This window comes from Crassostrea angulata, chromosome 7 (assembly GCF_025612915.1).
Source record: "Crassostrea angulata isolate pt1a10 chromosome 7, ASM2561291v2, whole genome shotgun sequence".
Lineage (NCBI taxonomy): Eukaryota > Metazoa > Mollusca > Bivalvia > Ostreida > Ostreidae > Magallana > Magallana angulata.
In genome coordinates, this window is record NC_069117.1 from 8540307 (window position 1) to 8555695 (window position 15389).

The 15389-nt window shown below is 33.6% G+C and overlaps 2 protein-coding genes across 2 annotated transcripts; one reads left to right on the forward strand and one right to left on the reverse strand.

The window, feature by feature from the left end:
• The first annotated feature begins 1576 nt into the window (after positions 1 to 1576).
• Positions 1577 to 3196, forward strand: LOC128191439 (uncharacterized). Its single transcript, XM_052863496.1, has one exon. It carries the CDS (start codon positions 1638 to 1640, stop codon positions 2964 to 2966), a length of 1329 nt encoding a protein of 442 aa, XP_052719456.1. The 5' UTR covers positions 1577 to 1637; the 3' UTR covers positions 2967 to 3196.
• A 1693-nt stretch (positions 3197 to 4889) lies between these two features.
• Positions 4890 to 12367, reverse strand: LOC128191437 (uncharacterized). Its single transcript, XM_052863495.1, has 5 exons — positions 12182 to 12367; positions 8661 to 9787; positions 7173 to 7305; positions 6162 to 6301; positions 4890 to 5121 (listed from the first exon to the last, which is right to left on the reverse strand). Exons 1-5 carry the CDS (start codon positions 12249 to 12251, stop codon positions 5023 to 5025), a joined length of 1569 nt encoding a protein of 522 aa, XP_052719455.1. The 5' UTR covers positions 12252 to 12367; the 3' UTR covers positions 4890 to 5022.
• Between the last annotated feature and the right edge of the window lie 3022 nt (positions 12368 to 15389).

The following is a 15389-nucleotide window of genomic DNA, read 5'->3' on the forward strand; positions in this document are numbered from 1 at the left end:
TTTAAATGGGTCATTTTAAATTTTAAAGAATGGCTGCATTGTGAGTTCATTGGGGCTCAGCGCATAAAAATCAGGGGGTACCAAAAGTCGTTCAGGGAATTTTGGTCTAAAAATGTGCATTCAGAACCCAATCTTTTGGCGCTTAGTCAGAGCGAACAGCTATTTTTTTTTAAAAAAAGGCACCTAAACAAATACTTCTGTCATTCGTGTTACATGTAGATTGGACTTATGGGGATTAATGGGTTCTTCCTGGAGATCCACGTGAAAGAGTGGGCAATGAAAGCACTGATTTGTTCAACAGTACAGTTACTGCTAAAATCAGATTCAACAGCAATGCAATGCTTTATCCTTTGCATGATCTTATAAGTTGCATGTGTGGTTGTCGTTTGCCTAAATACATTGCACCAAAACAAATCGTATGTTTCGACAATATATATTTTTATTCAGTAGAGATCCTCTCTCATGAGCTGTAGTGTTTTGTGTACTTCTTCAGTTCCAGCTTTTTTTTTTCTTTTTTTTTTTGTTTACACATAAATCCACATACACACATATTTCAGACATATTTCATACATTTCAAGATTCTACATATTGTAATATCTTATTAATCTAAAGGAAATAGATTATCCGTGTAGTGTGAAAACGTGTTTTCTTGCAAAAAAAATATATAGATAAAAAAAAAAAGCAGTAAATGAAAAGAGAAAAAGGGAGATATAGAAGATAAAAAAAATACAATAGAAAAGGGGGTACATGTATCAAAATATTTGTTCACAAGTCAATATAATAAAAAAAAAGAGAATAGTTTAAGCAATCACATATGTCATAAAACTTGTTATAATTTCTCACAAATTGTTTGCCAGTGGTTTTCATAATTTGAGTATCTACAGTTTTTCAATAACATATATTTTCAAGCAGAATCCTGGGTTTTTTTTTATTATTTGTAGTTCCAGCTTTTTTTCATGATCCAAACTAGTCTCAGTGGACCTTAGTTATGGAACGCCTCAACTGCCTTATGTGAATAAACTTCATTATATGATTATACTTTACCATTACATGATGGTACTTTAACATTACATGATGGTACTTCAACATTACATGATGGTACTTTACCATTACATGATGGTACTTTAACATTACATGATGGTACTTCAACATTCAAGATGGTACTTCAACATTACATGCTGATACTTCAACATTACATGCTGGTACTTCAACATTACATGCTGGTACTTCAACATTACATGCTGGTACTTCAACTATACATGCTGATACTTCAACATTACATGATGGTACTTCAACATTACATGCTGATACTTCAACATTACATGCTGATACTTCAACATTACATGCTGATACTTCAACATTACATGATGATACTTCAACATTACATGCTGATACTTCAACATTACATGCTGATACTTCAACATTACATGATGGTACTTTAACATTACATGCTGATACTTTAACATTACATGCTGATACTTCAACATTACATGCTGATACTTCAACATTACATGATGATATTTCATAATATATTGATACTTTCTCTTAATATGATGGTGATTAACTGTGTTTTTGTCAGTTGATTTTCATTAAACATTTACACTGAAAGATCTTCAAACCTACTCCAGAGGCCTATAATGTTGCAAGTATTGGAAAAACTTGGATTGCAACATGCTTATGAACATTTTGAAAAAGAAAAAATAACGCCGGATATTGTTTGTAAGCTGTCTGTCCAAGAATTCGAAGCCGTTGGCATTTCAAATAGAGCGGAGATGATGAAAATCAGAATTGAGTGTGTAAAGTTTGGACGATTTCCACCGAATAGGATTCAGGGTAATGTAGGACCACCTATGTTTGACATTCCAAAATCAACAATAGAGAATTTGCTTGAAAATAACTTTGAAATTTCTGATATTGCAACACTGTTATTGGTATCCGAGAGGACTATTTATCGCAGAATGGCGCTCTTTGGATTGAGTAAAAGCGATTTTTCAGAAATTAATGAAAACGACCTCGATGAACAAGTTGGTAAAATATTAAACAAATTTCCTCTTTGTGGTGAAAATATGCTGAGACAAATGTTGCTTTCAAAAAATATTCGAATTCAGAGATGGAGACTCAGAGACTGTATTCATCGAATTGATAAAGAAGGAGTTCAATCAAGAAAAATAGGCCGACTTCATAGGCGCATTTATAATGTTCAAGGTCCAAACCACCTATGGCACATAGATTCAAACCATAAACTGGTACGTTGGAGGTTTGTTGTAATCGGTGGTATTGACGGTTTCAGTAGACTGGTTACGTATTTGAAGTGTGTTGACAACAACACATCTAGAACGGTATTAGATTGTTTTTTGCTCGGTGTGGACACTTATGGACTCCCTATGAGGGTCCGGTCAGACAAAGGACTGGAAAATGTATCAGTCGCAGACTACATGCTATTAGAACGGGGTGACGGAAGCATGATAACTGGAAAAAGTACGCATAATCAAAGAATAGAGAGACTTTGGAGGGACGTTTTCGAAGGCGTGTTATGTTTCTTTTATAATTTATTCTATTTTATGGAAGACCAAGGAATTCTAGATGCCTTGAATGTAAAAAATTTAGCTGCACTGCACTACATTTACATGGATGAAATAAACAGAAGACTTCAATTTTGGGCTCGGGCGTGGTCACGTCATAGAATCCGCACAGTGAAAGCTTCCCCAATTCAATTATGGATGAGTGGACAAATTCAAAATCCTGTTGGCATTCCCCTCGACAGGAATGATTTACAAGATTATGGTGTTGAAGGTTACGTTGATCACACTGATGTTGAATACGGTGACAGACCAGTATTTGAACCAGTTTCACAAATGCTTACTGAAGACTGTAGAGTTGCCTTAAATGTAGACTTAAGAAGAAATAACAGAAATTTCGGAATTGACGACTATTTAAAGTGTTTAGAAATTATAAATAGATTCTAGAAATTTCCCATTTTAATCATAATAAACCAAAAGGTGACAATCTACTCCATTTCTTTTTTATTCGAAAATACAGAGCAGGTTATCTTTAAACAATATAAAATGCTTTCTTTTGTGATTCATGCGGGATATGAGGGTGGCGACATTGCAGAAAAAATCATGTATCGCATTAGCAGATTATGTATTATTATATTTTTTTGCAATAATGGATGAAGTAGTTTGTGACCACAGAAATATAAAAGACCAACTCTTTTTTTCATTATACTACATTTCTTTAAAAAACAATAGTACTTGGATGTTGAAAGCACAACACTTTAGATATAAACCAACAGGTACATACCAAGATGCTCCTCTTTATCATAGAAGGAGGTATAAAGAAGTAAAACTGTCAAGACTTGCAACATTTATTATCAAATCATTTTTTTTCTACTAAAACTTGCAATTTTGATGCATGAATTATACAAAAAGAAAACAGTTTTTGATACCAGTAACTACTTAGCAGTTTTCAAAAATATTAAAAATATTACCTTTATTGATTCATACTAATTTTGACTTCTATAATCCTAATTTAAATATTTAATCAATTCTATTTTATACAATCAATCTGATTCAGAAAAAAATTATAATATATTTTAACAAAATTGTCTGAAATGTAAAACACACTGCCTCTGATTCTTTTAATCATGTTTCATATTGGCAAATTTTATCAGGAAATTCAACAAATCAAATTAAACAACATCTGTCCCAGTGAAAATTGTACCCTTGCAAGGCTGTTATATACATGTACTACTCTATAAACATGTTTTGTAAACAATGAATTTGCAATACAAATCACGGGACATTCCTTCTATGTATATTATGAACAATAGAGTTATAGACCCCTAATTGTAAATTTAAAAAAAAGATTTTCCATTACTTTACCTTTCAAAAATGACTCATCATGTAAAAAAACTACAATAAATCGTGAAAGTTGGAGCATCATACATCATAGGTGTGGATAAAAGTTAAAAAGGAGTAATTTACAAGTAATATTATCAAAATAATCTTCACAAAAATTGCAAGCCAAGAGGAGGAAAAACTACTGTACAACATCGTAAACCTGGGCCATAAAGCAGTCTTTTTGACTCTTTTGAATAAAAGATAGTTGAATAGAGTGTGCTGATGATTTTTTTTTCTCAGATCCAAAAAGAAAAGCATAAAAAACCATTTTGCTTTCTTAAAACTGAAAGTTTAAAAAACAAGGTACATGGTATGTCTTCCCCAAAATCTAATATCAACAGACCAACAGGTCCTAACAGTCACCTGAGTACCTCAGCTAATACACAACACCTGGCAGGAATTCTCATATCTCTCTCTCTCTCTCTGTGCAACCAATTAGCTTTATTCTGGAGTAAATATTATCTAAAACATGGTAATACCCCCCCTCTCCCTACCTGAAATCTTGCAAAAATGCCAATGAAGTTTACAATTTACCTTTCTCTTACCCCCCTTGAAAAAAATTGGCCACATAGTTTTCAAGAAGAAGTTAAAAATGTTCAATTCTTAATCCATGACAATGGACGAAAACCAATTGAGTCACTCAGGTGACTTAAAAGACTAAGACCAAAGTGAATCATCATATACAGGTACATGTATCTCTGTTAACTTGTGAGAAACACCAACTAAAAATCTTGCTTAAGAGTGTCCCATAGTGTATCTACCATACATAAAATAATTAAAAAGCAAAACTCAGAATACTGACAAATCCAAGATAATCCTTCTTCTTGACACAACAGGACCATACCTTAAATTTAGTATGGGGGTATACAACAATGTAACCCTTAATAAGTAACCCTTCATATCAACATCAAACTAACCTTTGAAGAAACAGAAACACACATTTACAAGGGAACTCAAATAAGCCCATAAAATGTATTTAAAAAGGCATAATCATACAGAGAAAATAGCTCTTCATCTGCCGGCAATTTGATTTCTAAGGTCCCTCGTGGTAACTTCAGAGAATTGATGCATGTATTTGCTGTTGGTATAAAGCGTGTGTCATCACGAGGTTTTACAAACTCTATGGAGGGAGGGTGGCAAAATCCAAGGATGGGCTCTTCAGATGCTCCTGTAACAAACTGGAGTATGTGCTGAAGTGAAACATCTCCTCTTCTTCCACCTATAAGTTTTAATATTTAAAAAAGATTGAATCAAACCTATAGAGTACAAAAGCTGATTTTAAAACTAGATATATCAATTTAGTACATACATGAACAATTCTAACAGAGCTGTCTTGTCAAATATGAGTTCATGAATTTACTTACTTGCTGCTGATCGCATATATCTTAAGAATGCTGAATATACACTATTTTCATACTTTCTGTCATTTGAACCCTCTTCTGAAAAATGGGGTTTTAGTAGCTGTGTAACAGCTTTCAATGTAAGACAAGTTGTGCTGGGATTAAGAAGGTGTACAAACATTGGTAAAATGCTTCCAACCTATGTGGATGACAAAAAAGAAACTGTTCTGAGTCAGAGTGTGTCTGAAATCAGTACAATGTACTAATAGTCATCAATTACAAATCAGTTTAATATCAAGGGAGGGGAGGGACTAAGGCCTGCTCCCCCTCCCCCGTACTTTTTCTCACAGAAAACATTTTTTTCTTACATCCACAAATAAAGAAGTAAATTGACAAGGAGTTACCCCCACCCGGAAAGGAAGGAAATAAACAGTGAAATTGATGAAATTGATGTTACCTACCCCCCCCCCCCCCCCCCCCCCCCATTTCAAAATTTTTTGGAAGAGTCGTACCCCTCACCTTTTCAAAAACAATGCTAAGTACCCAATTTTCACAATGTATTAACCTGCATAAATAGCAAACAAGAGGCCCATGTGCCACAATGCTCGCCTGAGCAACACTAGACATAAGCTTTATAAAGTCATATCCAAAATATTGTAACAATGCATGAGTAAAAAAGATCCTGTATTAAAAGATTTTCAAAATTTTATATTGATGTTCTTATATAAGCCCCTTTTATAAACTGATGATTTAATAGTTATATCATATATTGAGCTTTGCCATTTGAGCCTTCCTCTCAGGTGAGCTAAAAAAAAAAAACCAAATTTTTTTCTATTGCAATATGCATCTGTCTATGTAATAGTGAATGTTAATAGTAAAATGGTTCCTTCAATGATGTCAGAGCTGCTTTTATTTTTACCTTGACTACTCCCAAAACATCCAATCCAGTCCTTAGATTTTTTATGCACAATGAACTTGAATCTTTCCCAGAAAACAGGTCATTTCGAATATCCTCATTTAAAAAGCTTGGCATTGGTCCATTTTGCAGGATACTTAAAGCTAGAGAAAGAAACGAATTCTCACTTTGTACGTGTACTATTTTTGACAGACTGAGCAATCTTAAGGTAACCTCGTACCTATAATATCATGGGTTCAAAGTTAAAAACTTAACTTTTTTTTAACTTATTGGACTTGAATTTCATCAAAATATAAATAAAATATATATGTATCCGTACTATTTAAGATGTAAGGTAATAAAAACCAAAGGCTGAAATTATCATCTGAAAATCACACTTTTTTTGTTTAAAAATTAAATATAAGTGGATGGATACTTGTTTGTCTATTTAAATTTTATTGCTTACTATGCCAGAAAACTAAAATTAATTTAAAAAAAAGAAAATATTGTTTACATTAGAAAAATCTTAGCATTTAGATATATCACTTAGAGAAAAGTAGAAAAGAGTTATTTCCCTTTGTCATTGTTGAATTATGTCGAATATAAGGATGAAAAACGCTTATTAAATATCTCCAAGTAAACAATGATTTGAGTTTTTGATGTGCACCTATGATAACATAGAAATTACAAATCTACTTGCAAGAATTTTAATGAATTCATGGTTTATGTAAAATGTATGACGTCACAGGAGGGTGGATTTACTTTAAAGACACTTGCTTCATCTCACAAAAAGCCACTTTTGGATACTTTTTCTACTGATTCTGTTTTAAGGTAAAATTGGGATGTAATATGCTATTTGTTTCATAAGGAGAACATTTTTACAGAACAAAATTACAACAGAAAGCACAATCCACATCCCTGAATCTGGTAATCAGCAAACAACATTTAACCCAGCAAACTGTACTACAAGTAGTTAAAAATAAATCAACTCAGTTGCAGTGTAAATTCTACAGTCATAGCAATAGTTAAACTTACCCATAATTTTTCCAACCGTCACATAATCTTTTGCCAGGTGTTCTCGCAAACCTTTGTCAAAATACTTTTCCTTGACAGCACTGAGCACTAGACGAAAAAATTCTTTACGTGGCCCCCCTTGATCTGAAGCACACTGAAATAATTTTAAATCAAAGTACTGAAGAACTGACGGGAGTTGATTTTGTCGATGTTTATTTATTTTAAAATCAATGATATGTTATTTTGCATGACAAGTACATGTATACGTAGTTTCTAATTTGAATTACGCATATTTTTATAATATGAATTTTAGAACTTTTTCGACTAGAATGTCGAGAAACCTCCACATGAATCATGTTAAATAATATTTAAAGATAAAATTAATTCAATCAAACTATGTATCACTGGTAAAAATATTTCTTGAAAATTGTATGGATCCAAGCAATATTGAACTCTAGTCTCGTTCAACCAAACGCTCCGCTGACACCGTAAATCTCCGACAAGGGTTTACGGAGACAGCCGAGCGTCGAGTTGAACGAGACTATATTGAACTCTGGCGTAGGAATACATACGACTACAAAAAATATCTAAATTGTTCGTACCATTTAAAAAATCTATTTTTAAGGTATTTGTAAATAAGTTTCCTTGAAAAACAATGCTTTAACATACATTACATCGAATTCATCAATTATTTTCAAGAACTAAGTCTTGTCAGGAGCAATGATTTGTGCTGAGGTCCAAACACTGTTTCACTTTTGGTTTGTCCGAGTGACTGCATAGGAGAGTTGATTAAAAATCAACTCCCAAAAACCACAAATAAAACACTCAAATTACATATCATGTTGCATGATAACATAATTTCTATAAATTCATATCATATATATACAAGGAATTTATGGTAATCAGTTGAAATTCTGTAACCAGCTAGTGGTAAACTCTATTGACATGCATGTTAGATTATAAACAAGCCTTCTGAGAGTATTGCATAAGAAATACACCGTACAGGTCTCCTATCGGATTGTTTTATTTTATGAAAACTTTCAACCATACAACTATTTAAGAACTAAACGAGATGTTATTATACTGTAATTAGAGATAAAAGAACAAAAGAAATTCAAACTACATATTCTACTCTAGATTGAAAACAAACTAAATTTTACTCTAACTGCATGTAACATATTCTTTTGGATTTTCCACAGCTTAGTTTAATGATAATATTTGACATGTAAGAGATAAAAGAACAGAGGAAATTCAACTAAACACTCAAGATATCAAAATTATTCAAATTAAATATCAAAATTAGTGGGTAAAATAATTAATATTCTTTTTTTTATCTCATGTAAATTTGCCAAGTCCGTTATGTATTCACAGAGGAAAGCTATAGTCCCCACCAGTGAAACCAGTATGGGACTAATAACTGGTAAATAGGTAACATGCATGTACATGAAAGAGCAGACATTATCTTAAATGATTAATCCTTTAAATAAGAAGATAGGCTTTGGAAAATACCTCATTGTAGAAGTTAACTTCCAATGTTTTTCTAAGATCTTTGTCTGTTATGCTTTTAATTTCATCAAATGCTGTCTCCAAAATATTTCCTCGATCCACCATGATGAAAGAGGTGTCTCCTGAATCACAATTTAATAAATCGTCGAGTTCCAAACTTCTTCCAGTCACTATAACTTTTTGCATATGTCTTAGGATTTCCACTGGATCAGTAATGTTCTCAGTAAGGCAGTGATCAATTGCACTAGATATGACACTGTCTATCAAACATACAGTTTCTGCCTTTTGATACATAGTAGGAGAGACTGTAGCATTCTGTGTGGAACTTGTAGTGCTGTCAGAGCTGGAATTTATTTCTTCCCCAGTATGGACATAAACATTACTAGAAGAACTAGATGCATGTTCATTATAATTGCTATTCCCTTCAGTTTGGGATACTTCATCAATCACATCTGTAACTGAAGTTGAAGCATTTATTGGTACTGCATCACCAAGTGGATCTACTGCATCCACTGCTGCAGGCAAAAACTCTATATTTGCATCACTTAAAAAACTCCAAAGGCCATCATGATCATTTAAAGCAGGATCTGGTAGATCATCACTATCACTCTCACATACCTCTATTGTTTTTGGCTTGTCCTTGCAGGTTTTAACATGCTGTCTCAGATTTCTAATAGAAAAGCCCTTGTTGCAAAACTTGCAAATTTCTTCTGTCTTGATTTGAAAATTATTATCAATTGGTGTTGTACTGAGACTTGTTTGGACTGGTCGTATATAAATCTTGGTTTGACTCCCTAAATATGTTTTAAGTTGAGAAACCGACCACTCACAATCAATTAGAGAGAGTTCTCTGCTGTTTTGGGTGCATTTGAGCAGTTCAAACCCACCACAGTTATTAAGCTGAGGAAATCCAATAGTCTGACCATTTTCTGTTGATCTGTCTGAAGTTATAGTCTTTAAAACATCAGCCTCGGTGTCAGATGTTAAAAACTGTATTTTGCGGGTACCTAGGCCTGCTTTAAACAGAATTTCTTTCTCTGCAGATGATGGCACCCTTGAAGACTCTTTATCTGCCAAACAAACAACAGTCATTGTCCAAGTTCTTGTCACTTTACGGCGTTTTGGGATATCTGAAAAGTTAAGATTATCTACAGTATGAAACAATACAATTTATTTTATTTTTAGCACACACACACAAATTACTAAGACCAACATATGCAGAACACATTATTTTTATAACACACCAGTATAAAAGATGAGCGCTTTTTTTTTTTTAAAAGTCACATGAAAAGATAAGTGCTATTAAAGAGGTATAGCATCTTTTCCAATTATTTCTTCAACCCCTACACCCTTCAATGTTTGAACAAAAAGTGCTTGTTAGGGACCAGGCAAAATTTATCACAGTGATGGGACTGGTACAAAAAAAATATTCATTAAAAAGATTTACATGTCCCATGGCTTTCACTAAAAAAAAAATATATGTGTCCCATGCCTTTAGGCTTAACAAAAAGTTACTGTCCCACACTCCCGTGGATATACATCTTCATATTCATGAGATTGTTGCAACAAAAATTACAAAAAGTACAATGTAAACAATTATATATATATATATATATATATATATATATATATATATATATATATATATATATATATATATATATATGCATCAAAAGCAAAAATGTAGAAACACATGTAGAATTTGAATATTTTTTATGAAATTCTTATTCGTTTCCAGGTTTCCTGGTGTGTTTGAAGTTTAAAAAATGCTACAAATCATCCAATTTACCAAAAAAAGAGCAATTCTTAACATCGGTGATGATTATTTCAAATATGTGTGTCAGAGAAATGACTCAAGGAAATTAAAAAAAGTTTCATATGATAATACATGTATTAGGTAAAATATTTCAAACTAATGCTTTTTATGAAAATCAAAAGACAGGAGAAGAGTATACATGTAAGCGTATTTCTAAGTAATGTGATGCTTTTATCATGATATTATCATGTAGATGTATGTATAAGTATTGAATAATGTTCCTTATTAAAGGAGGCTAGACAACAAATGACCTCTTAAAGATTAAGTAAAGATGTTTTACTGAAGGAGAGTCCTATGGATCTGTGTTAAATAGAGAAAAATGGAAATGGTGGGTTCACTTAAATGGCAATACTTTTCTTAAACCTCAATGAAATTGGCAATATGAGGCATACTCTTTCTCAGAATTGCATAAGCTTTCTAATTTTAAGACAAGATATCTTTTCAGAGATGTTAGTAGTTAGAAGTAAGCTAAAGGTAGTAAGGGACAGTTTTGGATAACAAGGGGAATAAAATAAATGTTTCTCTTGAATTGAAAACTGTAACTCATTTTAAAAAAGAGTTTGTCCCATGGGCACTTACACTAAAAAAAGTTTTTGTCCCATCCTTTTTTTATTTTATGAAAAAGTCATTGTTCCATGCTTGTTTGTACCAGTCCCATCATTGTGATAAATTTTGCCTGGTCCCTTACTAAATATAGGTACTGATATTATATATAATGGTGTCTCTAACAACTGATTTGTAATAAATCTTGGAAACCTGCATCAAGATATATGAATATAAAGAACTGTGTGTATATTAAAAGTTAATATTCTGAGCATTGATAACTTCAAACAAAATAGCATGAATATAATTGAAAATAGAGTTCATTGCATAGTGTAATTGAAAATATCTGTTTATATTGGGTGTGCTCATACTCAGAATTAAAAAAGAGATTTTATTTAAAATTCCAGCAGAACACATGTAATTTAAAATCGCTGTTGTTCTCAATCAGCCAAAAGTGAAAAAAACCACTACATACAGTGTACATGTGATGTACTTGATGGAATCGATCCAGCAACAAAAAAATCGAAAAGACCTAATTAAGTGTATAACATTTTAAGCGAAGGTCTCTTCAACATGTTCAATATATGTCACTATAAACATGATAAATATGGTTGTATTAGAAAAGTCCCTAATTGAATAATTTGTCTAATTTTCAGTATAAACACCATGTCAAACCAAAACTAGACACCATTGTCATGGTGACCATTCACTATATCATGTCATTTTGAAAATTCTGAAAGGAGACTTTAGTTTAAAATCTACATGATCTAATAACTATATTCATGTTCTAAATTTATTTATGCTTTGTGATTCACAAAAACTTTTGCAACATATTTCTTTAGCCATGCATCTAAAAATACATGTCATTTTCCATTACCAACGTAAAGTTAAACATTGATAGATAAAGAGAGAGAGAGAGAGAGAGAGAGAGAGAGAGAGAGAGAGAGAGATTAAATTGGGTAGCAAAACCCAGACTGGTTCGTGGTTTTCAAAACTAAAAACCGAGTGTTTGCTGACTTTGTATGTATAAAATGCTAAATTGTTCTACACAAATTTTAATTACATCATATTTTGTATTTGCTGAGATTTTATTGTAGGCCTAAAACAAAACGTTTTTCATCAGTCCGGATTGTGCTACTCATTTGAGAAAACTCAAATTAGATACCTAATTTTTCGGGGTCATGATTTACGGGGAAACTGTGGCGTCTTTTGGACTTCTTGTTTCCAAAAAGCATTTTTCTTTGGTGAGACAAAATAGAGGCGATTGGATTTGAATCTGTTGCCACCAAATCGTCCGCGCTTTCCAGAACGGAACTTCTTGCGTTTCTTTTTACCCTCTCTGTAAGTCGGATTCTATCCCCGATCGTAATTATTCCTAAGTTGATTAATTGTAAATCTGTTACACTTAAAAAGTTATCTACATCGATTCTTTCCTCTTCAAATCGTTTAATTGCATTTCCCATTTTTAATTCTTCCAATATCTGTTACCAAAGTCAAGCTAGCACGCACTAACTTCAACGCACTAACTCCGTTCTAAATATGCTTATCGACTAGTTTTTCGATCCCGACGGGAAAATATCCCTCGGTAAATAGGCGCAGGGCGCCTAAACTAGGACTTGTGACAATTAGGTGACCCCGGATTCCTGAGGGTGGGGGTCCTGCCCGGGGGTGACCGGTCTCAGAACCTTCAATAATTATGCCGTTCTTGGCGCCACGGCCCCCTGAATAATCGTTATAATAACTATATTATCATATTATATAGGGACATAAACAAGGCGCAGGGCGCCTAAACTAGGACTTGTGACAATTAGGTGACCCCGGATTCCTGAGGGTGGGGGTCCTGCCCGGGGGTGACCGGTCTCAGAACCTTCAATAATTATGCCGTTCTTGGCGCCACGGCCCCCTGAATAATCGTTATAATTACTATATTATCATATTATATAGGGACATAAACAAGGCGCAGGGCGCCTAAACTAGGACTTGTGACAATTAGGTGACCCCGGATTCCTGAGGGTGGGGGTCCTGCCCGGGGGTGACCGCTCTCAGAACCTTCAATAATTATGCCGTTCTTGGCGCCACGGCCCCCTGAATAATCGTTATAATAACTATATTATCATATTATATAGGGACATAAACAAGGCGCAGGGCGCCTAAACTAGGACTTGTGACAATTAGGTGACCCCGGATTCCTGAGGGTGGGGGTCCTGCCCGGGGGTGACCGGTCTCAGAACCTTCAATAATTATGCCGTTCTTGGCGCCACGGCCCCCTGAATAATCGTTATAATTACTATATTATCATATTATATAGGGACATAAACAAGGCGCAGGGCGCCTAAACTAGGACTTGTGACAATTAGGTGACCCCGGATTCCTGAGGGTGGGGGTCCTGCCCGGGGGTGACCGGTCTCAGAACCTTCAATAATTATGCCGTTCTTGGCGCCACGGCCCCCTGAATAATCGTTATAATTACTATATTATCATATTATATAGGGACATAAACAAGGCGCAGGACGCCTAAACTAGGACTTGTGACAATTAGGTGACCCCGGATTCCTGAGGGTGGGGGTCCTGCCCGGTGGTGACCGCTCTCAGAACCTTCAATAACCTTCAATAATTATGCCGTTCTTGGCGCCACGGCCCCCTGAATAACATGGCTGACGAAAAATAATCCCAGAGTTATTCCATTTACATCGGGTTATTTGCCGATGGCAGGGACTGAATTTTTTATGAGATAAAACTCAACACGTTAGAAGTCTGAGAGTCTGATACATTCTTAGTTTTTAGAAAAAAAAATCAAGATCACTAGAGGACGGTGTGGGGGAGGGGGTGGTAGTGAAAAGGCCCTGACTTGATTTCAAATTTGAAGGTGTGTGTGTTTCTTGCTACCAATGTTTTATTTATACAATGTAATTTTATTTGATAAACTGTTTACGGGAATATTTCAAAAACTTTGTTTTGATTTTACATGCAAATAAAGTTTTAAATATTTGGTAAAATTTTATATTTCATGCACTACAATATTTAATATTGTAGTGCTACCTCCAATCAAACTGTTTTATCCTTAACACTTATGATGTCTGTATATGAGATCATAACTTAAGTTATTTTTCATCTTTATGACAGAATCGTTTGTTAATTAGATGGTCATTTTATTTTTGGAAAGATTGTAAGCGCATATATATTTTCCTTTTGTGTGGTGTGAAATGGCTCGTTATCAAACACTGGTTGTAGGGTCATTCGAGTAGTCAGAAGGATCAATTCCATTCAATTCTTTATGTCTTTAAGCATTACAGCTTATCAGAGCAATACATGTATATATAAATATATATATATATATATATATATATATATATATATATATATATATATATATATATATATATATATATATATATATATATATATGTCCAAATAAAATAAAGGACATACAGATTTTGTCAATGCATAAACATGATGACCTTTGCTCATCTCATTCCTCTCATTCACTTACACGCACACGTACACCCTCTCATGCATTAAAAATAAATGGTTAAGGTAAGGTTGTATATTAGAAAATAAAGGAAGACACATTAAAGAACATGTAGAACTGAGGGGGGGGGGGGTGTTATTAGTATACTCACAAAACAGACATCTTTGAATTGCATAACTTTTTTGTGGAGCTGTGTTAAAAATGCTTCCTTTTTTTTTACTAATAAAGAGACGTTAAATGTTAATCAATTTCTGGTATATTTAACTTGTTGTAAGAGCTACAAATTCACAGAAGAAAACAAATTGGCTTGTTGTAATGCATTGCTCTTCTACATGTAAGCTTTCAACAAGTTAAATCATACGGCAATCAGTTGCTTAAAATAGAAATATCCCTTTCAAAGTTTATATAAATTATTACGATTGAATCAGAATCCATTCGTTTATACATACAGTTGCAACTCCATACACCTAGGAAAAGTTCCTTTTTTTCCCCCAAATAATTTGCGTATGAAATACATTTATAAAAAACACGTGAAAAAGAGTTCATGGGAAATATAAAGAACATGTATGCACGTACATAAGTTTATACGTAAATCCGGCAATAACATCCGAGTATAAATCTGCAGGCAAAACTCATCAATGGCACTTAGCGGGATTCAAACCAGGGATGCACTCGGTCTGTTCAAAAGTCAAAACATGACCCACTCGGCCATTGAGAGAGATAACTGACGTTGCAAATTTTCGATATTGTTTCCTTTTGATAAAAATATTAACGAACTATAGCTTATGAAATACACGGAAAACCTGTAACACTTAATTTGTATCTTTAAAAAAAATATTTTTTTCTTTTCCAAATAGGCCCAAATAGGCCCCGTGGCACTGAACGTAGATATTCAAATAGGCCC

What these genes read in the sequence shown, in the direction of transcription:
- LOC128191439 (XM_052863496.1), top strand. Translation starts at nt 1,638, where the DNA reads ATGTTGCAAGTATTGGAAAAACTTGGATTGCAACATGCTTATGAACAT.
- LOC128191437 (XM_052863495.1), bottom strand. Translation starts at nt 12,251, where the DNA reads ATGCTTTTTGGAAACAAGAAGTCCAAAAGACGCCACAGTTTCCCCGTA. An exon ending in TCATGACCCCGAAAAATTAG is followed by an intron (nt 9,788 to 12,181) that starts GTATCTAATTTG and finishes TTAACTTTTCAG; the next exon opens with ATATCCCAAAACGCCGTAAA. An exon ending in GACGGTTGGAAAAATTATGG is followed by an intron (nt 6,302 to 7,172) that starts GTAAGTTTAACT and finishes TTCTTTCTCTAG; the next exon opens with CTTTAAGTATCCTGCAAAAT.